This window comes from Suricata suricatta, chromosome 3, assembly GCF_006229205.1.
Source record: "Suricata suricatta isolate VVHF042 chromosome 3, meerkat_22Aug2017_6uvM2_HiC, whole genome shotgun sequence".
NCBI lineage: Eukaryota > Metazoa > Chordata > Mammalia > Carnivora > Herpestidae > Suricata > Suricata suricatta.
The window spans coordinates 115,115,794-115,138,666 of record NC_043702.1 but is presented as its reverse complement, the minus strand read 5'-3'; the positions used below and the strand labels follow the sequence as shown (position 1 = coordinate 115,138,666).

Here is a 22,873-nt window from a genome sequence, read left to right as displayed (position 1 = left end):
CCTGCGAGAGGCCAAGTTCCCAGTACTCAGCCCTGTCCCGATAGGCGCAGCTACGCCCCTCCCCTTATCTCTCCAAAGCTCCTACAAGTAAACTGCGTTCGCGTGCAGAAGTGGGGGGAGGGGTCAGAATCTGGGCCGCGCACCGTCTTGCAGGATCCTCTCTCTTGGGGACGAAGCTCCCCCCCCCCCACCACCAGGAAGAAGGGGTTCTTTCTTGGAGACATGGGCCATGAGGACCTGGGGAGCCACGTTCACCCCTGGATTTATGATGCAACCCCGCCCCCCATTCCAGGCGTCCACACGGATGGGTTTTGATATTAAACACGTTTCCAAAGACTTAAACGTTTATTCCCAAACAGTTTCACACTGAAGGACTACCTTGGGCTCGGGTGACAGCTGCAGACAGCGCTGCAGCCCCGCGCTCGGGAGGACCCCTGCGAGCTCTCGCTCGGAGCAGAGGGCAAGTCCAGGGCACACGCCCGCACCCCGAGCGCCGCCTGCAGCTCGGGGCGCCTAAGTGGGGCAAAGGGCAGCAAGGAGAGGGGAGGGCGGGGCCCGAGCGGCGGGCGACCTCCCATTGGCCTTCCTCGCTCCGCCCTCGGTCGCGATTGGTCGCGGCGTGAAGCCCGAGACGGCGGCGCGGCCAATGGATACGCCCACGGGGCGGGGCCACGGAGGTCCGGGGCCTGGGCGCGGGCGAGTAGGTAAACAGATCCGGGGCGCGTGCGGCGCCGGCGTGCGGCGGGCTAACGCGCGCAGGCGGCTAGAAGGTGACCGCGGGGCACCGCTTCCGGCCGCCGGGTAAGGCTCTGGGGCGTCCTGCTCGCCCTCCGTCCTCCGCGCGGGCCCCTTCGGCGTCCTGCTTCGGGTCCGCGGCCTCCCAGCTGCGAGTTTCGCCTATTTCGAGCCCCGCTCGGGGTGCCTCCTGTCCCGGGCGGGCCGCGGGTCCTTGGGGGTGCGCAGAGCAGCCCCGGTGGCCGCCCCGACGCCTGGGTGTCTCAGGTCTTTTCCCTTCACTCCCACACCCCTGCGCAGTGTGTCTCAGGGGCTCTGCGCGCCCCTCCCCGGCTGCAGGCTTGTGGCAGGACTTTGAACCTCTGGGCCCGGCCCAGCTGGTGGCGTTCACAGGTGGCGGTGTGCGGTGTACTTGGGAAAAGAGGCCCTTCTTGGTTCCTTCCAATGCTCGCTTTTCTGGGGCCCTCCCCCACTCCTACTTCTCCAAGCACTGGGGGTCCTGGGAGTGGTTTGGTCTACATCGCTCGCGCTGGTGTCCTCCCCCCCCCCCCACCCCAGGTCTCAGCGCGCCCCTGCCGACCCCTGGCCGGTGCCCTCGCGTGCCCTGGGGATAGGGGAGGGGGAGCAGCAAGGGCAGGTCTGAGTGCAGGTGCTCGCCACGTGGCTGAGGGATGCCAGCCTCCTGGAGGGCGACAGACTTGGGGCCGGGTTGTCTCTCCGCCTGCGCTGGACGCTACCCATTGGGAAACTTGTTGCGCTCACTTGGCCCTTGGGTGTGCGTGACAGAGGACTGAACGGCCGGGCCTGCCAGGCCTCCTTGGCTGCCAAAGATCTGAGCATGCACAATGCCAGCCTGCCAGTTGTTATGTTGTGGATGGACAGGTCATTGCCGCAGGAGAGCCCTTCTGAGAAGAGACCAGGCGGGTACGGCTGGTTCCCAGGACCCGTATCTTTAGGACTCTGGCGGTGGCTTCAGGGTATTTCGTTCAGTCTTGGAAAATAATGCAGGCAAAGCAGAGTTTTTAGGGATTTGGGCCTGACCCTGGGGAAGTCAGGGGTGAAGCGAATCAGGTGGTCTGAGCACTTGCAGGTGTGGCACGGGAAGACAGGGATTTTTAGTCTTCAGAGTACTGACATTGGGACTGGACAGTTCTTTGTTGTGGGAGGGTTGACTGTGTCTTGTAGCAGCATTCCTGGTCTCTATCCACTAGATGCTGGGAGCACCCCGGCCCCCGCTAGTTGTGACAACCAGAAACTTCTCTGGCCATTGCCCAATGTCTCCTAGGTGGCAGAATCGCCCTCGGTTGAGAGCAATTGAAGTAAGACTCTAGCAAGAGTGTTCTCAAGTCACGATGACCCTGCTGCTCCCTGCTTGTGAGTAGCTGAGAGGTTTAGGCAAAGGGTCGTGTTGTCTCCCTTCCCTAAGCCACTGATGGGAGCCCTGTCGACAGGGCTTCAAAGGAGACTCCGCACCTGCACCTGGAGGAACAGAGAGAGGAGGTAGAAGCACATGGGCATTGACCGTGCCTGCTGGGTGCAAGGCAGTGACCGGCTGGGTCCAGAGTGCAAAAGTAGAAGGCTTTGGGGGCTTTGCAAGACTGGGGAGGGGGAGAGGCCAAGGAAATGACCATGGGCCAGTTTTTAAAGTGAGCGAAATGAGTTTAAGCTTCTGAACCCTGGCGGAAAGGCCAATTTATTTATCCACAAGTGGCTTTTCCAAGGTGATGATACCCTAGTTATCTTGTGTGTGGTGATGTAGGAGGTGCCAGCCCGTGTTCGAAGAGGGTAAGTGGCCGCCTTTCACGCACCTGTGTGAGGATGTTAATATGCGTCCCTCTGTGAGCGAGGCTATGCTGGTGCAGTGTGGCCACGTGTGTCCTTCATAAAGTTCTTCTATGGACGATTGAAGCATCTGAGTCAAAGATGGCCATTTCTCTTCAACGTGGAGAAAGATGCTTCTACTTCTGCATCTAGATTTTGGCTTCAGGATAACCTGGAATTTCTGTCCCAGAGTTCTAAATACCAAATCAGTGGGAATGCAGAAAAGCCTCCCAAATCCCTATCTCCCATGAGTTTTCCCTTCTTGTTAATAGATCTTGGGTGGAATGTATCAAGATTTTCCCATAACATCACTTGGTCAGCTAGGCGGTGTCCAGGATGTCCTTTGTGGCCTGTAGAAAAGAATCTGGGCAGAGAGGTCACTTCTCCTTTCTCAAAAAGAAGTTTAGAGAAGTCTAAACTTGGCAGGATAATTTTCCGCCAAGAGCCTCGGACAGTGAGTCATTATCTTTGCCGGTTGAAATGAGAGCCGTGTGCAAAATTAGACAGGAATATTTAGATAGAGTGTTGTCTCCATCTGACAGTGGTGTCTGGAAATAGTTCATGCATTCCCGCCAAATGGCAGCCAGGAACTTGGGGCCCAGGGAAAAGAGAGAGTGCAATGGGAAGCATAGGAACTCCGTTCTTTAAGAGTTGCACCTACAAGGGAGTGATGTCTGCCAACCGACCCTGAGGCAGGGCCAGGACCCCGATGCATCTGGGGCTTTCTGCCTGCACTTTGCAAACCTAGTGGGCACTTGCTGGTCGGTTGCAAGCAATGTTGTTCTTCGTGGAATTACAGGCTCCTGAGACCTTGGTCCAGGGCCCACAGAATAAAGTCAGAAATGACCCTGAAAATGTCTTTTTATTTTTCATACTTGGGCTTGGTTTAATAGTGTGTGCACGTGGAGGAGATCCATGGGAGAGGTGAGTGACAACTCGGGCGAGAGCCCTAGGGTTTTGTGTGTGTGTGTGTGTGTGTGTGTGTGTGTGTATGTGCATGCGTACACTCACGCTAAATCTCCTCCTATTCCCATCCGGGCTGGGGGACCGGCCACATTTGGTCCTTGCCTGGAGAGTCCTGTGTGCCCTACGGGTCAGTGCCCCTCCTTATCCTGCCCCTGAAGAAAAGCCCATCTGGGATCTTAGGTGGCTCTGGCTTTTTCCTCCTCATCGAACACCTGATTGGTTGACTGCCTCGCGTGTGGCATTGGGAATATCCAAGTGAATGGTACTTGGGTCCCCGACCACAGGGAACTTGTGGCAAAGGGGATACAGATCTCACCTCACCATCCTTGGTGGTTAGGGTTAGGGGTCCTCGGTTGAGACCGTGATGACTTCTTGGAGAAGGAGTGTTGGGGGAGGGCTCTGAGGCTGAGGGGGCATCAGCAGGAAGAGGCAGCAGTTCGGGGGGTCAGGGCTTCCCAGACTCCTTGTGGCGAAGGACCAGGTTTTATTTTTTCCGGTTTGTTTGAGTAGTGCGTTTACAAAGCACAGTAAACATGTTATGCGGTGCTAAGTTGCTGTGGAGGTTTTTAGGCGCTCACTTTTCTTACTGCACGGAGGACATTAACCGTCCAAGGATTCCTGCTTGATAGGGTCCGTGGCGCCCTGGGGTGGGTGTGGGAACAGTTGGGGTGAGCTCTTGCATTTCCTGGTAAAGCAGCCTGTGTGCTCCACCCTCATGGTTTGGGCGAGTTGGGTGAGTTTGGGTGAGTTGGGGGAGCTGGGGGAGCCTGGGGAGCTGGGAGGGGCAGAGTGGTGCTTCTACCCCAGCAGTGGGGTTGGGGGCTGAGGGGGTTGGCATTGCACTCCTGGCAGTTTTAGGCGGACATTCAGCTCAGGCCAGAAAGGGTTGCCAAGTACTCCCGGCTCATGAATCCAGCTGCAGCCTGGGGGCCTTGAGAGAGAGAGAGAGAGCGAGCGAGCAAGTGAGCGAGAGTGGGGGTGGGGGGGGTGGAATCCTCACTGCCCTGGCATGCACACAGTCCCAGACACATTGTGCAGGACCTGGAGGGGCATCAGCCGTCTGCTGTGGGAACCCAGAGCAGGGCGCAGGTTGGGAAAGTACTTTCTGTGCCCGGAGACCTGGGTGCTGGGGCCTGAAGGATGCATGCGTTTCCCCTGGGAGAGAAAAGCTGCGAGGCTGAGGCAGGGGCCAAGGTCCTGCGGCCAGGGGGAGGGTGCCAGGCGGAAGACAGGCAGGGAGCCCGGGAGGAGGCTTGTGAGAGGCCAGGGTGGGGTGGAAGGGGAGGTGCAACGCGTAGATTTGAGAGAATATAAATTTGCAGGTAGAGGTTCTAGGTGAAGTCACAGGTTGGCCACTGGCGGCTGAGGTTTCTAGTTGGGAGGAGCCATTTGGTGTGGATGGTGGTGTCACAGTGCAAGAGGAGGGGAGCTGGTTTAGGGGAAGGTGGTGATGTTAGGTGGTTGAGGTGCCTGTGGGACCCACCTGCTCTTCGTACGGGGATACAGTCTGTGTGTAGCAGGCCTGGCCCTTCTCATGGGCAGTCATGCAGTTGGACGACTGCACGAAGCCATGTGACCATCCTTACATCAGGGTGTAGGACAGGTCCGCAGTGCCCACATTCCCCTGAACCTGCCGGACTTGGGGGGGGTGATGCGTTTCAAGAACAGACCCGCCTGAGTGGTGGAGGCCTCCTGGGCTGAGCGCAGGGATGTGCAGACCCCGCCAGCCCAGGGAATGGTTGAGGGTCAGCGGGGAGGGCCTGGGGGACAGGACCAGGCCTCCCCCCGCCCCCCACCCTTAGCTGGGTGACAGGTGGAGGAGGAGGGGCCGTGTAGGACATGGAGCTGGAGGGAGATGTGGGAGGGCATCGTGAGGACCCAGGGAGGGTTTCAGGGGAGCGAGAGGACCTGGCGGAAACAGGGGAGTGGCGTTGGCTGGGCCGGGTGGCCTGAGACGTCGGGTGGCCGTGGCCCTGGAGAGTGTCGGGCAGGGCCTGGGGTGGCTGAGCCAGAGAGGAGGCTGCGGTGAGTAGTCAGCAAGGGGGGTCTTTATGCTTGGCACAAGAAGGCTGGGGGGTGGTTTGTGGACTTGAGGGGAACAGTTTCTGCGGAAGGAGAGAGTGGAGACGACAGCAGGCAGGCTGGGAGAGAGCCCTTGTGGAGGAGGGAGGAGGAGCTGGGCCAGGAGAGGGGGTCTGGGGGTCTGAGATGTGGGCAGGGCTCGAGGCCTCTGTCTGGGGAAGCGGGGAGGCAGCTGCGGAGTGAGGGAGCTCTGTGCTTGGCAGGAGGGGCGAGGTGGGTGGGGCACCTGGTGCGGAAAGCAAATGTGCCTTGTGTCCTCCTTCCCTGCCCTGCGCCTGCCCGCTGAGCATGTACTTGTTCCTGCTGGGTGCGTGTGTGGTGCGAGTGTGAGTGCACAAGTGGGTGCATGTGCGAGTGTGTTGGTGACTATGTGACTGTGTGGTGTGAGAGTGCATGCATGAGTGTGCATGTGAGGTGTGCATGTGTGTGTTGGTGACTGTGGTGTGAGCACGCGTTCCCGAGTGCATGTGTGAGAGTGTGAGCATGTGAGTGTGCATGTGTGTGAGTGTTGGTGACTGTGGTGTGAGAGCGCGTGCATGGGTGTGCATGGGTGAGTGTGAGCACGTGAGTGTACACGTATGCTTATGTTGGTGACTGATGTGAGAGAGCATGTGCATAGGTGTGCATGTGTGTGAGAGCGAGCACATGAGTGTGCGTGTGTTGGTGATGGTTATGTGAGTGTGTGTGGTGTGAGTGCACGTGCACGAGAGTGAGCTGGTGTGGAGGAGAGGCAGGGTGCCGTGTCCCTCCAGGCTCAGTACTCATGACCACACCCTGGGTCGCAAAAGTGTGTGTCCCGAGGTGGGGGTACCTGGGGGAGGGGCAGTCCCCCTGTGGCACTTGCTTCCCTCCTCAAGCCTGGAGCTGCTTCAAATTCTGTGTCTCCCTCTCTCTCTGCCCCTCCCCTGCTCATGCATTTGCTCTCTGTGTCTCTCTCTCTCTCAAAAATAAATGGAAAATGAGAAGAAAAGCACTGGATTTACTTGTGCCCATGTAGCGCCAGCGTCCCTTTCTGGGCTTCGTGGGGTATGGGGAGACGCAGCTGGTAAAGGCTGGTCCTGGGTGGCCGTGTGGCATCTGAGGGCCATGTACTCAGCGTCTCCTCTGGCTCACACACACCCAGAGGTGGGCTTCGGAGTGGGGCCCCTTTCTGCCATTTATGTGTGAGGCCAGCTGGGGCTGGGCAGCTGGCGCGCAAAGTCCAGGTAACTCGGGAACTTTCTGGAAGGGGTAGTGTGGCCAGATGGCCTCTGAGAGCACTGCTGGCTCCGGGATTTCTATGACTCATGATTTCTGCACACTTTCAGGGCATGGACCTTGCTGTCCCTTTGGGAGGGTGACTATTTAAAATGTTGACTTACTGATGCTGGGACAGATTTCCTACCTGCTTCTCTCTCGGCCTCCCGGGTGGCAGGGAAGGACCAGAGCCAGGAGTTGGGCCAGTGTTGAAGGGCCGGCGCCTGCCATCTCTGGGGCGTTGGGGAGCCTCCTGTCCCCAGCTGACTGGGACGGCACCCCACGGGGTTGTTGCCAGGTAAGGAGTGTATGTCATTGAAACCGTAAATGTGAAGTGCAGGCATTTTGAAAGATTAGGAAGGTAAAAGCTGATGAGAAGTGTTTTGAAGGGCGCCTGGGTGGCTCAGTCAGTTAAGCGACCGACTCTTGGTTTCAGCTCAGATCATCTCACGGTTCATGAGTTCGAGCCCCGTGTCGGGCTCTGTGCTGGCAGCACGGAGCCTGCTTGGGATTCTCTCTGCCCCTTCCCTGCTCATGTTCTGTCTCTAAAAATAAACAAACAAGACTCAGACTTAGTGGCACCCCAGGCCGTGTGCAGTGCCTGGCACGTACCCGATGCTCAGTGTTGGTGTGATGTTGAGCCGAGCCTCGGGAAGGGGCTTGCGGAACCCGGGGCATGTTTACTGGGGAGGCCGGCAGGACTCGGTCGCCCGGAACGAGAATGTACATTGAGTGGTTGTGGGACAGTCCAGCACCTGACACTCAGTTGTCACTCAGCGCTGTTTGTGGGGTGACCAAACTAATCATTTCAGAAGAATGATCTGCAAAGTATTCTAGAACATAGCCTGCCCCTCTTCCCCACCCAACCATTCGCCTTTTTAAAAATAGCTGCCGTGTTAATGTCCTGCGGCTGCAGTGGCGAGTCATCGCAAACCCACCTGCTGAAACACTGCAGACTTCACTGCAGTCTGGAGTCAGAAGTCCAGAACGGGGATCAGGGCAGAAGTGAGCCCTGCTTTCCCATTTCCCAGTCTCTGGAGGCGGCCTGTGCCCCTTGGCCCTGGCCCCTGCCTCACGCACCCCCCAAGTTCTGCTTCTCCCACATCTTCCCATTCGGACCACCCGCCTCTTTTCTGGAAGGAGCCGTGAGTAACTGGGCCCTTCTCACCAATCCCCCACCCAAAGGATCTTTAACTGTGTCCAGTTGGCACATAAGGTAGCCTAGCCCCAGCCCTGGGGACCAGAGTGTGGACATGTCTGTGAGACATTATTCAGCCTGCCACATCTGAGCACAGCCCTTTAAATTTCTGACCTCCCCCACCCCAGCTCCAGGTTCCCCACCCAGGGTCCCATTCACTTTCCCGTGTGATGGTGCTTGTGTTCTCGTCTTCGGGATCAGCCTGGGTGTCAGGTGGGGGAGTCTGAGAGGTGCAGCTCCCATGAGGGGCTTAGAGAGAAGGCGTATGTGCACCGGCGCCGTGACTTACTGGGCAGGGCAGGATTGGGCCAGCCCAGGAGATGAGAGCGGCTGACGGGAAGCCTCCTAGGGCGCTGGGGATTGGGAGGTGTGATGTGTTCACGCATGCGGGGCACCTGTGCTCCCCCTTCACAGAGTGGATGCTGCGTGCCGTACCTTCTAGGTGGGAAGCAGGGTGCAGGGAGGGGCTCAGGAGCAGGCTTGCAGGGGCCCGTCTGGTCAGATGGCGGACTCCCAGGCCCCAACGTGGGCTCACAAGGACCGTGCTCTTCCATCTGTGGGGTTGGTGGAGGGCCGTTTAGATGTGCAGGAGCCACCAGCGGCTTGCCTGCCAGGGGTTGGAGCGATGGTCGCAGGGCGTGGGCACAAAGCGGATGCCGGGCAGGAGGCCCGGTCCTGACGGTGACGCCTCCAGCCCCAGCCCCAGGTGGTGGGGCCTGTCCTGTTTATCCTTCAGCCAGAGCGAGGGGTTAGCATGGTGGGGGTGGTGGTGGTTTGGGGGAGAGTATTCTGGGGGTAGAGTGTGCCGTGGCCTGCAGACAGAAGGCTCACAGGGATCAGAGGGCCCCCCACACCGTTCCTACCATAAAATACCAGTGAAAGCTTCTTGTCTGAGAGCAGCCTTGGACGTGGTCAGGATTGCTGGCCAGTGTTTATTCCCCACGTCCAGGCGGGCTGCCGGTGCTGGACGGCCTCACAGCACGGCATAGGTCAACCACACCGGCCCCAGGAGAGGTTGAGATGCCCTTCCTGAGTCAGACGTAACCCGCGCCCGGCCCGAGAGCCTGGACATAAATAAATGGGCCTGTGCACGCTGCTGTCACTCCTGCACCCTCTAGTTTCACCGAGGCTCAGCCTCGTTCTGAACGGGTTCTGGGGTCACAGGAATGAATACCCACTGTGCGCCAGTCACACGGGCCCTGAGTGCTGTGGTGGGGGTCACCTAACCCACTCCTCTCGAGAGCAGAGGGGGAGGTTGAGGCCTACAGCCACCCTGGAATGGCTTGGGTCAGCCGTCGAGTCAGGATTTGAACCCAGGGTGCCCTGCTTCATAGCATCTCGACTGGTCCCCCAGCACCACATCTGCGATGAGCATTGTTCTCGTGGTTTGTTATTATTTATTTATTTTTTTATCTTTGAGAGAGTGCAATCAGGCACATGTGAGCCGGGATGGGGGCTGGGCAGTGAGAGAGGAGTGGCTCTGCACTGTCAGCAGATCCTGATGAGGGGTTTGAACCCATGAGCCCATGAACTCTGAGGTCATGACCTGAGCTGAATTTGGATGCTTAACCGACTGAGCCACGTGGGCGCCCCTATTCTCATGTTGTCAGCAGAAGACTGGTGAGCTTTTACTCAGAAAATGAAGTTGCTGTCAGGAGCCCATGCTTGGCAGGTGGGTGGGTAAAAGCCCTGTGTGTGGTCACTTGGGACCCCCTGTTCCCCGCACCCCCCTCCTCTGCCCCAGGGCTTTGGAGCCCTTGGCGTGTGTGGGTCTGTTGAGAGCGTCGGGCTCCTCTGGGCCGTCACCATTGGAGTGGGGAGCTTCTGCTGCTTTTAACAGCCCACCCCTTCCCCCAGCCCAGTGGGCAAAGCAGGGAAGTCAGGACATCATCTCCAGTGGGTGGGGAAGTGGGGCTCATGGTCTAATGTCAAAACAGCCTTTAGCTTGTTTTCTCCTCTTACCTGTTAAATGGCTGCCTGGCTCCTGAGCCCGAGAGACTCAGCTCTTTCCTACCTCCAGTTTGTGTAAGCTGTGTACTCTGGCCAAGGTACTTAACCTCTCTGTGCCTTAGTTCCTTCATCTCAGAAGTAGAATGTTAATAGTTCCTGCCTTATAAAAACGATCAACAGGATATTGTAGAATGCTTAGTGCACAGCCTGGTGGATAGTAAACTCTCAGTAAATAGCAGCCCCTGTGGTTAGCACGTTGTGCTGGTTTTCTGCTTCTCACAGGATAGAAACATCTGGGGACCTGGTGACATTCACTGAGTGGAGTGTCAGATCACCAAGATCTTGTGTGCGTGAGCACGAGTGTGAGTGCTTTTTACCACTTCCAAGGAAAAGCCCTAGAGTCTGGAGGCTTTGGAGGGACACGAAGGCTTTAACCTAGAAGATAACGAGGCCCCAAAGCTAACTCCGTCATGGCACACGACTCTGCTGGGCTGTCCGAAGGCCGTGGGTTCAGACCCAGGCAGGGTCCACGGTGAACGGGGCACACAGGGGCTCGCCGGGAGGCTGCCATGCCTGCAGTCAGGGGCTCTGCGGGCTCCAGATGGACACAGCAGTCTGCATTGCCATTGCCTGTGTCCGTCTCACACCTCCCTGAACCCCATTTCTCAAGTGGGCCCGGGGCTGGCCTGGCTGGGGCTCTTGTTAGGTAGGGGTGCATGGAAGTGCAAGAGTGAAGACAGTGCGTCTGGGTGCATGTCTGTCCACCCAGGCTCAAGCTGGGGGCTGACGTGGCCCTTGTCCATTAGGGTGAGGCGAAGGGGTGCGGGGGCACCTGAAAGGGTGGAGGAGGGAGGGGAGATGCAGAGGATGTCACCCCAACAGCCCCCTGTCCCCCCCAGGCCTGACCCTTTGTGGCAGCATGCAGGCCACCCCTGGAGGGGGAGTGCTCTGCAGGTGGGCTGCTCTGTGTCTGGTGAGTGCGCCTGTCCCGGGAGGTTGAGGGGGGAATCCCACCCCAGCACCAGCCTTGTGGGGCGGCTCTGAGACAACTCTGGGGACCTTTCCAGAGTCCTGGGACACTGGTGGTTCTGTTTTACTGTTGCCCCAGAATAAGGGTCGACAGGCCTGACAGAAAGGGATTTGTGGGCCGCTGCTTGCTCTCGAAGCTGTTCGGTCTGACTGATGAGATGCTTGTAGTCCAGAAAATGTTACAAAAGCAGGTGGGCCTGGATGGGACCCTCATCATCTTACACGTCCTAACTTTTGGTTCAGGAAAATGTGGTCGCTGCCCTTTATTTCAAACTAGGATCCTGGTTTTGTGGGTGAAAGTCCCCACCTTTACCGCGGGGGCTGGCACTAGGCCTCCTGCCAACCTGTGTCCCCGCTTTCTGGGAGGGTGGTTGAGCCCTGGAGTGGGGTGTCCTGGCAGCCATTCAGGGGCCGTCATCTCCTGCTGTGGTGGCTCACAGGCGATGGGGCGGTGTCCGCTGGCTGTCCCTTCTGTCCCTCGGGGTTGCGGAGCCGTTTCTTTAAATGACACCTCCCTGTGCCTGCCTGTTTTTTTTTAGTTTAGGCAGATATTTAACGTTATTTTTATATCATTGATTTTTTACTGTAAAAGTAGTGCATGTTCTTTGTTGAAAATTTTAGAAAAAATAAAGGCCAAGACTGTTCTGACACCTGTTTTTTTTTTTCATGTGGAAGTTTTGATAAACTTTCCTCTTTGTCTGTAAATGCCCTTCCGCGTGGCCTTCGATCTTGTAGCTGAAGTGTCACGCGCATCCGTCTTGGAGGGAGTGCAGCGTGCCAGGCTTTGGCCGGATTCTTGCATAATCATGGGCAGGATGGCCAGTGAGGAGAAGGCTGGGGACTGGGTGCCCCTAGTGGCCTGTCCCCCATCGGGAAGCCGAGTGGCCAGGCCTGGCCGCGCTTGGCAGACGGCAGTGGAGGCTGTTTCGCTCTGTCTTCCTGATTCATCTGTGGGCTCAGTGCCAGCACATCCGGCTGTTTGTGAAGTGGCTGTGAGACCCTGGGGGGCTGCACCAGCGGGAGCCCCCAAGGTTTCCGATGCTTGATACTCCAGTCCAGCCTCTGTGGAGTGCGGCCACAGACGCCTGGGATTTGGGCTCCCAAGTTCTGGTCCTTCCTGGAGTTCCTGTGGGAAATGGTCACCTGGTGTGTGTCCCTTTTCTTAGAGAAAAAGAAAGCACTTTCAAGCACATACAGGAGCCTTTTGGTGCCTGTGCAGGGTAGAGATTGACAGCATCCAGGGCCTTGTGAACATGACATCCAGCAAGCAGCGTGTGGGACGTGACAGTCAGTGGTGGTCCTGGGGCTCATTGTCTCTAAGCTACTTCTTTTCAGCTCCTTGAGGCAGTGACAGGAAAGGAGAGGGCAGGTGGAAGATTTCCACTGAAGGGAAGGCCAGACTTTGGGGGAGGGACAGCAGGGCGACTTGCATGAAGGATCTGTTTTCCGCCTTCCTGCCTGGCTTTGGGGAGGGCCCCCTGCCCTGCCTCTCCACCCCCCCTCCCCCCCTCCCCCAGGCAGGCGCTTGTCCCCTGGGCCTCTGGGACAGGGCTCCTGGGTAGGCATCCAGCATGGGCAGCGGCACCTGGGCACCTGTGAGTAATGCAGGTCTCCAGGCCCACCCCAGACCTACAGAATCAGAAATGAGGGTGGGTGGGTGGATCGCTGTCTGTGCTTTAACAAGCTCCCTGGGGTGCCCTGATGCCCACTAAAGTGCCCCAGACTAGGCTCCTCAGGGGCCTGTGATTCTGAATCCAGAAAGTTTATTTACTTCCTTTATGGCACTTTAGCACGTTAGGACCAGAGAAGGGGAGCCACCTGAAGCTGTCTCCTACTGAAGATGGACAAATTGGCAAGTGATGGTGCTGGGACCCCACGTGCCTGCTCCCAGGATGCTCTCTTGCTGGTCAGCGGCCTCCTCAGCACCTGACCCTTGTGTGTCAGCCTCAGTTGGCCTCCGTGCCCCTCACAGAAGTGCCTGTGGGGCGCCTGGCTGTGAGCACCTGGGGCCAAGGGCAGGCTCACCTGGGGCCTGCAGGGACCAGCCCGGAGTACTGGGGGCCACCTTCATGAACCGATAGCTGTGTGCCTTTTTGTTTTGCTGCTAGTCCCTAGTGGGCACCGCAGAGGGGGAGTGCCACCCGCCCCCACACGGCACTTCGGCCGCCCCCTCCTCGGGGGAGATGTCTTCGGGGCCCCTGTGTGCCTTCTGGGCAGGATGCAGCGGCTGGGCTCGGGGCTTGACACCTGCAGGTGGAATCGTGGTGCAGGCGAGGTTTTAACTGGTCTATTCAACATGTTCCGCAGCTTTTCTTCTATTTAGTTACGATCAAGATGAGAACGCCTCTCGGTGTAGCTCATTCTTGTTCATTCTGGGAGGTGGGGGGTAGCCCCTGCATGTTAGAGAAATGTATTTCTCAGAGCAGCCGTGGGCCTGGGCTGCGGTTTGAACCGCATCCACGTGTGAATCTGCTCACACATGACAGCGTGGACTTGGGAAAAGCTGGCTTTGCCCTGGGGAGCAGGAAGCTGGTGTCTGTGACGGTGTTTCTACCTGGATGAGGCCTGCCCAGCAGAGCAGCAGACCAGACACCCGGCTGCCTCCTCCCTGCCCTGGGGTGGGGGGCGGCACACCTATGAGCACCAGGAGGCAGGGGCTGCCTTTCACACGGGGAAAAGGCACAACTAATTCCTTTCTAAGGTGTACCATTCTCAGATGACCTGTTTATTTGCCTTTTTGAAGGTAGTCTATGTGGGACAAAAGACCTTAGGAAAATATTGGAAGAGACAGACCATGGTTACCCCTTCCTCCCAAATGTGGGAATGTAAACACTTTGGTCAATTTATGTAACATTGTTTCCTTAGGAATTTTATTTTAAAAGCATCATGGTGCAATGGGTGTAGTCCCGGCCAGTGGGATGGGAGGGCAGTGAGGAGTGGGCTCCAGGCCCTCAGGCCTGGGTCTGCGGTCCACAAGGCTGGAGATGGGCTTTCGGGTTCGAGCCCCCATCGGTGCAGTGGGCCAGCCAGCCAGTGCCGGCAGATCCGCCCCGAGTCACTTCTCAGCTCTGCTCCAGAGAGTCTTTTGTGCGTGCTTTGAACTTGGATGGGACATTCAGGCAGAAGTACTTTTCAGCCTGGGAATGAAGTCTGAATTACATAAGGCTTAGGAGGGTCATTGGAAGATAGGATATCAGCAGACAGGGTGAGGTTCTGGAATTATATCGGAGCGTATGTGTGGGAGACTCTGCTTTGGTTATCTGGATTGGACTGAGAGGTGAGCAAGGGGAAGGCCTGTTTGAGGGGCCCTTGGGGCAGTGGTAGATTCCCTGGGGACACCCACAGGGGTCCTTCGGAACAGATGTGGCTCGGGCCTGGCTTCCATCCACCCTTGTATGTCCCTGAACTCTCCTTCGGAAACCTCTTCTCTCACTGGGGCCTCCTCCAGACAGGGGTGGTGAGTCAGGTGTGGCTGTGTGTGTCAGGGCTGGGGCCAGCAGGGTGGCAGTTTGAGAGCCAGCATAAGCTGCATGAGCTCTCCCCACACCTGGATATTTGGTGTGTGGGATTTTGGTGTGTGGGGCTCACGCCAAAATTTTATTGTTTATTCCCATAAAGTGCAGGATCCTAGGTTGGAGCCCGGCTGTGAAATGGTAGCAGGTGTGGGCTAGCCCTTTGTGTCTTTCAAGGGTGTGGTCACTTTCCAGAAACCTCCTGGGCTTGGATGAGGGTGTAGGCGGCCCATTTGTGCCTGAGGAGGCCCCGTCCCTGGGGGGTGCCTGGGAGCCAGTGGGCTGAGCATTTGGGGAGGCAGCCTGGTGTGGCGGGCACAGAGCAGAGGAGGCCATGGTGGGCCCCAGGGCTACTGTACAGGATACCGCACAGGTTAGTTACCCTCTCTGGCTTGGGTTGTCTCCTGTGTGAAGGAGGGGCAACAATGCATGTGTCACTGGGTTGTTCACAGAGAATCAGAAGAGATGGGGTGTGGAGAGCACCCACCCCGGTGCCCGGCAGCAGCAGTCTGGGAGGGTGGCAGGAGAGTGGGTGATAGTGGGTCAGCTCTACGGTCCAGGCCCCCGTGCGTTCATGGATTCCTCTGGCCATCACTGTGCTGCTCCTATCGAATACATGTAGCACATCCCTCCCATGCTCAGGGGATAGCAGGCCCCTGCAGAACTGCCCAGCGGAGCCAGCCAGCCACCAGTGCCTGGACCTTTCCCGGGTGTGCTTCCCTGATGGATAGCCCCCCAGGCATCTGTGCACCCTGCCCCTTGTCCAGGGTGCATCTGGCCCTTCCCAGCTTCCACTTGTTAGTTCGTGCAGGGCCCCAGTGGCCTCTCCTCTCTGGTGCCTGTCTTCTCTCCAGATTCCTATCGGATCCCAGCTCCTCCCGGCCTGGCCAGAGTGCTCCCCTGCTGCCCTTTCCCCTTTGGGACTCTTCTTCAGCCCCAGTATTTTACCAGGACCTTATTCTGCCCCTCCCAATACACGGCCTGGAGGAGGCTTTAAGAAGTACTTGAGTGATTGAGGCCCTGCTGGGGACTGTGACCCTGACGGATGTTAAACACATTTTGCACTGACTCGTTAGAGAGGAAGGCAGGCCCACACAAGGAGACAGCGTCACACGGGGGTCCTGCCCACAGTGTGCTCTGATGCTTCCTGTCCCATCTAATCCTGCTGTTCAGGACCCTCCAGAGACGCTGCCTAGGCCTGGACTGCAGGGGTGAGGAGTCCAGCCTGGGAGGGGGGGAGTTTTGCTTGTCCTTGGGGACCTCTGGACTGCAAGGGTGAGGAGTCCAGCCTGGGGGGTGGGTGGGCAGCATGCCTTTGCTTGTCCCCAGGGGCCTGGATTGCAGGGGTGAGGAGTTCAGCTGGTGGGGGCGGAGGAACTCTGCTTGTCCCTGGGGGCCTGGACTGCAGGGGTGAGGAGTTCAGCCTGGAGGGTGGGGCTCTGCTTGTCTTCAGGCAGCTGAGCAGGGACCTGCAGTCCCCAAGGACTAGGGGTCAGGCACCCTGGGCCGCTGGGGAGGTGCTTTGGGGGCAGATGCTGTCTCCCTGGCCTGGTTTGGGTCTGGAGGAACGAGCACTGGACTGAATCTGTGTGTCTGGCTTCAAGTCCCACTTCTGCCATTTAGTGGCCGGGAGATGGGCAAATCACTTGGATCCTCCATGCTTCCTGTGTCTCTTGAGGTGGCTGTGGCGTCCCCAGCCTCACCTCCACAGAGCCTTTCCCTTGGCCCAGGCCCGGGGCAGGGGGGTTTCCCCAGAGCCGACCTTGAGCCCTGGCCTACCCTCGCTCTCTCTTCTCCAGCAGCCTGGATTGGGGGTGTCACGTGGAAGAACCCACCCCGCTGTAGCCCCTGCCCTGAGTTTGGGGTGGAGTTGCTCTGTGGGGAGGTGACCTGGGGCAGTGTGGGGCACCCCTGACTGGCTGCTCTCTTTCAGCCCTGGGGCATGGCTGCCATGTTGGGGGACGCTGTCATGCTGGTCAGAGGCCTTGCCAAGCTGGCTCGGGCGGCCGCGGAGACCCACCTGCAGCACTGGGGCCTCGGCGGGGAGCTCGTCCTGGCTGCCCGGGCCCTGCAGTCCACGGCCGCCGAGCAGATCGGCCTGGTCCTGGGCAAGGTGCAGGTGAGGAGGGCGGGGAGGGGGGTGGCCAGGGGCTGTTGGGGGTTGGGTGGGAGCTCTTGGGGAGATGGGGGGTGGGAGGTGACCCGGGACGTGGCCAGGTGCCCGGCTCTGGTGACCCCCTGCCCTTTGGGGTGTGGTGGAATCCCTGAGTGACTCCTGTCCCTGTGTGGCTGCAGCTCAGCTCAGGAAGCTTCACGGAGTGGGTCAGCTCAGGCCCTTCTTGCAGAGGCACCACGGCCCCCATCCACCCCTTCCGGGGGCCTGCACTTAGTTCCTGGGCCCCCTGAATGTGCTGGGCAGAGGCCTTTTTAATTTCGGAAATTAGAAAAGTGACAAAAAAAGTAATATCCACCCGCGTTCTTATAGGAGGCAGTTTATGAGACCCAGCGCCTTCTCCCAGTTTATCTGACTTCCGTTAGTGCTTTTTCGTTGGGTCGGTTTTGGTGAAGAAGTGGGGGAAGCTGCAGTGTCGAGCTGTTGTTACCTGGCTCTTCCCACCCTGTAGGGCCACAGCGGGCCGGGCTTCCCTTCTCCATGTGCAGGGGTGTGGGGGGGATTCCACTGCCCCGCCTCCTGCCTCCTCACCTGTCCTGCCAGCCTGTGTGCCCGACCCAGAGACCTGTCCTGTGCACCGGCACAGGCAAAACCGAGTGCAGGACAGGTGACTGTACTCGGGCTTTGCTGCTGCAGAGCACCTGGACATTCCTGGCGGCCTGAATGGCTGGTGGCCTGTGTCCCCATGGTGGTGGTGGGGCCCTGGAGGGCCGGGTGATCCAGAAATGCCCTGCCTCCCCCCCAGAGCCTGCCCTGCCCCCTCTCTCCTGGGCTTGCTAGGGACTTTGAAGTGCCCCTGGCGGGGCCAATGATCCCTGCTCTGCCACAGGCCTCTGCTGGGCCTTTACCAGATCAGTTCAGTTCTCCCAGCCTCAGCTTCCCGTTTATGAAATGAGAGTGAGGGCCATTATCTTTCCTTCCCTCCTCAGACCCCTTGATATCCCGCTGGCTGCGGTGGTGAGGCCGTGGGCCCCCAGGAGCCGGCATTGTTCCCTGGCCTGGCTGTGGTCCTCACGGCTCTGTGACTGTGCACAGCCCTACTTCCAGATGAGCGGGCAGCAGGGAGAGGTCAGGAGGGCCCTTCAGGTCACTCAGGGTTCAGATGTAGGAGGAACCTGGGCCCCTAGTGTGGTCTCTGTGACCACTGCAGAGAAAACGTGGTGCCTCCCTCGTGGCCTGCCCTGGCCCCCCAGCTCCTGGGGACAGCGGCCAGCACTGGCTGTGATGGGCCCTTGCTGTGAGAGCCTTTTCAGGCTGACTGGTGGTGGCCACGTCTGCGGCAAGGTGGATGCCATTCATGCGTGGCCCTCACCTGTCTCGAGTTGGCCTTTTACTTCTCAGAGCCCTCCCTGCCCACTGGCCCGGCCCACTCCCTGGGGCCCTGGGAGCCCCTCCTCAGCCTTGATTTACAGGTGAGGGCCTGGCAGGTGCTTGGTGGTTACATGGCCCCCGCCCCGGAGCAGAGCCTGTGTCTCTGGCCTTCCGGGCTACCCTCTGCGGAACTTGCTGAGGCTGCTCCCCCTCGGGTGTGCCATCCGATGCAGGGGGATGCAGTGCGGGGGTGGGAGGGGGCTTGGGTCAGCCTCCCCCTCCTCTCACTTGCCTTGTGTTCCCTGCAGGGTCAGGAGCGGCCTGAAGAGCCGTATGCTGACAGCTTCGATGACCCGGAAGCAGAGTTCTCTGGGCCTCAGGCCGCGGGGGCCTCCCCAGATTTCTCTGCGGCCTCCTCCCCTGACCAGTCACCGCCTCTACCCTGGGACCATGCCGGCAGTGAGGGTCCGGCTCCTGCCTACGCTGCCAGCGGACCCTTTAGGGAGGCCGGGCTCCCTGGCCAGGCCACCTCCCCTCTGGGCACGGTGGCCGGGAGGCTCTTCGGAGACCCCAGAGACCTACTGTCTGCCCCGGGCCTTCAGCGACGGTTCTTCCATCAGGACCAGTCCTCCATGGGGGGCCTCACCGCCGAGGACATTGAGAAGGCCCGGCAGGCCAAGGCCCGCCCCGAGAGCAAGCCTCACAAGCAGATGGTGCGTCCTGGAGGGGCCTGGGGAGGTGTCCTGGGACACCTCTGGATCTGTGCTCACTCTGGAGTTCCTGGGAGCACAGAGGCCTACTCTTGGTGGAGCCGGCCTCTGGGGGTGGAGGGGGGGGGGCCTGGGGGCAGCGTGAAGCCCTGAGGAGGATCCCGTCCCTGTTCACCAATTCTGTGAGGTCTCTCTCCTTGCTCCCTCTAGCTTAGCGAGCGGGCTCGGGAGCGGAAGGTGCCGGTTACACGGATTGGGCGGCTGGCCAACTTTGGAGGTAAGGTGGCTGTGCACCCCTGGGCCACCTCACCTGCCCTGGCGTGCCAGCCCTGGCTGAGTGGGGCTGGGGCCGCTTTGGGGCCCCTGTGGAGGAGGAGGACGGGTGGGGGCCACAGGGGTCCGGGGGAGGGCGTCAGCTCCTGCGTCTGCTCCTCCTCGAAGAGTCCTGCGTGCAGCGCACCTGCGCCCAGGGTAGGGCGTCTCAGTGAAGCGCTACAGCGCTTGCCCCTGCTTCCTGACCCCGTGCTGTCACTTCTGGGACTTGTTTCCTGACCAGGATGAGGGCTCGCTGTGGTGTGTCTGGGCCGCGACCCGCTTGGGGTCCCGTAACCGCCCGTCGTGCATGCCCTTCTCTCTCTGCCGCCCCTCGTCTTGGGGCCGCGTCCCAGTTCTCACTCGGGGCGGCTCTGTGCCCCTGGACAGCCTGGCTCCCACACCGCCTGACGGCTGCCCGTCTTCTGAATTTCACAGCCCACTGTGTTCCCTGGATGGAATGTTCTTGGCCTGGAGCTTTGCTTCCATCGTTGCTCTCTTAAAAGTTGGTATCTGCTCCTTAGCCGCCCGAGGATCTAGCACAGGGGGTCATCAGACTCAGGACGGAGCTGTTGCTTTGTTTCCTTACTCGGTTTCCGTTCAACTCTGTCTTTGCAGAGCATTGTGACTTCCTGGGGGGCCGCTGCCAGGATGAGTTTGGGGGTCCCTGCTGGGGGCCTCCAGTGGTCCTTACTCCGCAGGAGACCTGGCACGTCCCTGCTTCGTAAGAGGCCACTAGCTGGGGGGGAGGGGTTTGTTATTACCTGAGTACTGAATGGAGCCCCTCTTCCCTTCCCTTGAGTTTGAGGTCCTGTAGTCTTCCTGCCACTCCAGATAGGGCTCTCACTGAGGCGTCATCTCCCCGGCGGGTTTTAGACGTGTGATTCTCTCATGGGCATCTTCGCGGGGGAGGGCAGTAGAGGGTCTGTTTGGGAAAAGGGTCAGAGTGAAGGTCATGGGCATAAATTAGAATGGGATGGAAGGCCATGGATTCCTGGTGAAAGAGGCAGAAGCCAGGCCCTCCTGGGTGGGGGTCAAGGAAGGCGTGTGGGGCAGAGAGGCAGGGGGCAGGCGGCCAAAGGCAGCCTGGGTTGGGGTCTCAGAAGGTGCTCTGTGCCACCAGAAGTCTCCGGGGCCCTTGCTGACAGCCGTCAGGGCCTGGAGGCGGCCACGGCAGTGATTCTGGGTGGCCAGTGTCATGGCCCAGACTTGCAGCTCCCGTCACCAGCTGCCAGGGGGTGAGATGACATAGAGGGGGGCCAGACCTGGGAGGAACGTGTCCTTCTGGCTCTAGAGGTGACTGCTGGGGCCCCCTCCTCCCCCAGATGTGTTCGCGCCATGTGTTTTGGCCCTTCAGTGAGTTTGATGTGAATTTGGTGGGTCGAGCCTGGCCTTTGAAAAATGAGTGGAATGGACTTGGATAGAAGATCATCAGAATTAATGGCAGAGAACCGTACGTGTCACAAAAAGCCATTTTTTGTCTAGAGGTGCAAGCATCCAATTACGTGTGTTCTTCCCCGAGCTGTGGGTGTGTGGTTTCCTGGTGGGTCACTGTCTACACGGATGGAAGTAACACTCCTCTACTTTGTTTCTCTAGAAAGCACTTCTAGCCTTTCTTCCCCTCATGGGGCGAGATGTGGACCGTCAGGAGTGAGAGTGCTTTACAAGGGGACACAGAGGAAAGGGGTCCCTCTAGACCTGAAGGTCGGGTGTTCGGCTAGGGAGGTGGAGGGCAGGGGCCGTGCCAGTGGTTCCGATGCTGAGGTGGGGGTGGGCGTCCTGGACCCAGGCTGGCTCTGGGGGATTATGGCTAAGAGGTGGGCCGTAGGCCCTGGTAGAGTCATGATGGGAAAGACGCGCTCAGAGACTGGATGTGGGGTCAGAACTAGGCTTTAGGTCTTTGTAATATTTGGGTTATAATTCCGGCCCTGTTTCCTTGTGGCCTAGGTTTTCTCTTATGTAAAATCAGTTTTTTAAAAAATTTTTTCAGTACCAGTAAGTTTTAATTTATTTGTTGTACTTTCCCAGGATAAAGAGAGGAGGGAAACGGGTCAGCATGGACTGGGCACAGCGAGGTCAGACAATGATGGAGTGACTGATGCCCCAGGTGACTTTGTCTCCCGAGGGGAGCGATGATCAGGGGAAGAACAGATAACACGCTAACCCCCCCCCCCAATAAAATCCGTCTTTCACACAGAACTTTGGTTTCCAGCAGCGACATGGGGCTGTAGTCTTCTGTGTCCTGTTGAACAGTCTTGTGGCCACTGTGACAGGAGTTTCTTGGACCTGAGTCACCTGGGTGTACACTCAACTCCCTTTTCTTGGTCTCCCAACCCCACTTTCTATGTAGAAGCCCCCCCCGCCCCGCCCACATTGCTTCTCCTTTTCTCTATCCTAAGAGATTAAAGTAGGTTTGATCCATTCAAATACAAGTGTATCAGTATGAATCTCATCAAGGAATGGTCTTGACACAGGAGACTGGGGACAAGGAATGTTCTTAGCTTCTTTGGGAATGAAATATGTATGTGGGGGGGGCTTGTTTTTAGGAGGGGGTGTGGAAGAGGGGATAGAAGAGTCAAGTTTTTGGGAGAGGAGATCTGGCCCAAAATAGTAAGTAGGGGAAGGGGAACAGAGAAAGGTGGTTCAAGACCCCCCCCCATTCAAGGGAGGGGGTCACCAAGCTATGTTCCAGATTCTTTTCCTAGTGCAGAACATTTGTCAGAGACACTGTGGGTATTTTTATCTCTACAAGTTTGTAAACAAACCCCAAGAGAACATGGGGAAGACAAACACATTGTGTTTACACAAAGCGGGCCACCTAGCGGCCACCCAGTCAGCTACTCGTGAAATCCTACAAAGACGAGGACTAGAGGGGACAGCAATGGGGGAGACGGGACCCAAGGTCAGACACATCACCCCTGTGCGCTCTGTTGTACATGCCCCGTTCCACAGTGCGGTGCGTTCGTGGTGATCTCACGGCACGTGAACGAAACCTCCCTTTCTCCGTTAGCTCCCATGGGCCTGCGCAGTGGGCCAGCTCTGGTGCCACAGTGAGCCGTGGCTCATGGTCTCTCTGGAAGCAAAGGAGAAAAGCCCAGAATTTATAATAGCCTTCGCTTCACGTAACCATCCCTAGGTGGCTGGAGATGATCACGAAGGCGTTGTTCTCAAACCCTAGCCTTCCTGACTCGTGTTTTAACTTTTTGAGAGCTCGTGAGCAGGGGAGGGGCAGAGAGAGGGGGACGAAGGATCTGAGGCAGGCTCTGTGCTGACAGCACAGAGTCCAACATGGGGCTTGAACTCACAAACTGCAGGATCATGACCTGAGCTGGTCAGAGGCTCAACAAACTGAGTCTCTCAGGTGCTCCAACAGCTCATTTTTTTAAACACATGGCGTGCGCCGTGCTGTGCATGGCAGGCCCAGCCTAGTGCACTGAAGGCTGGCTGTGTGGAGCTAGCCCCCAGCCTGGGGTCAGGATTCTGGAACAGGAGCCCTTATCACCCGTGGGCACACTTTGGCTTCGGCTGGCGCAACCTCTCCGTCCTTCTGGGCCGACCCTTTCCTGTTCATACCCAGTTTCCAGTCTTCCGGTAGAAGGAGGTCAAGTCACTGGGCTGCGGAGGTAGATCCCAGTCGCCCCTGGAGCAGGGAAGGCACGGGGCTTCTAGAGGGTACCAGGCAGGAGTGCCATTTCCGCTTGGCAAAACAGGCAGCTCACAGCTATGTCCTTAAAGCCATCGTTCTCTGGTGATTAAGAGCATTCCTGCCAACCCCCCCACCCCCCCGACATTGCTCATCCTGAGAACAGAGCTGGTACGGGGAGGAGGCTGTCAGATC

General features: G+C 58.5%; 1 protein-coding gene across 1 annotated transcript in view; it reads left to right on the top strand.

Annotated features, from left to right (window-relative positions):
* The first annotated feature begins 696 nt into the window (after positions 1–696).
* Positions 697–22,873, top strand: part of COQ8A (coenzyme Q8A) — a 34,016-nt gene continuing 11,839 nt past the window's right edge. The window contains exons 1-4 of the mRNA XM_029934887.1: positions 697–801; positions 16,463–16,648; positions 18,322–18,726; positions 18,934–19,000. Of these exons, the coding sequence (XP_029790747.1) occupies positions 16,472–16,648; positions 18,322–18,726; positions 18,934–19,000 (649 nt within the window). The 5' untranslated portion in view covers positions 697–801; positions 16,463–16,471. The remainder of the gene's footprint in view (positions 802–16,462; positions 16,649–18,321; positions 18,727–18,933; positions 19,001–22,873) is intronic.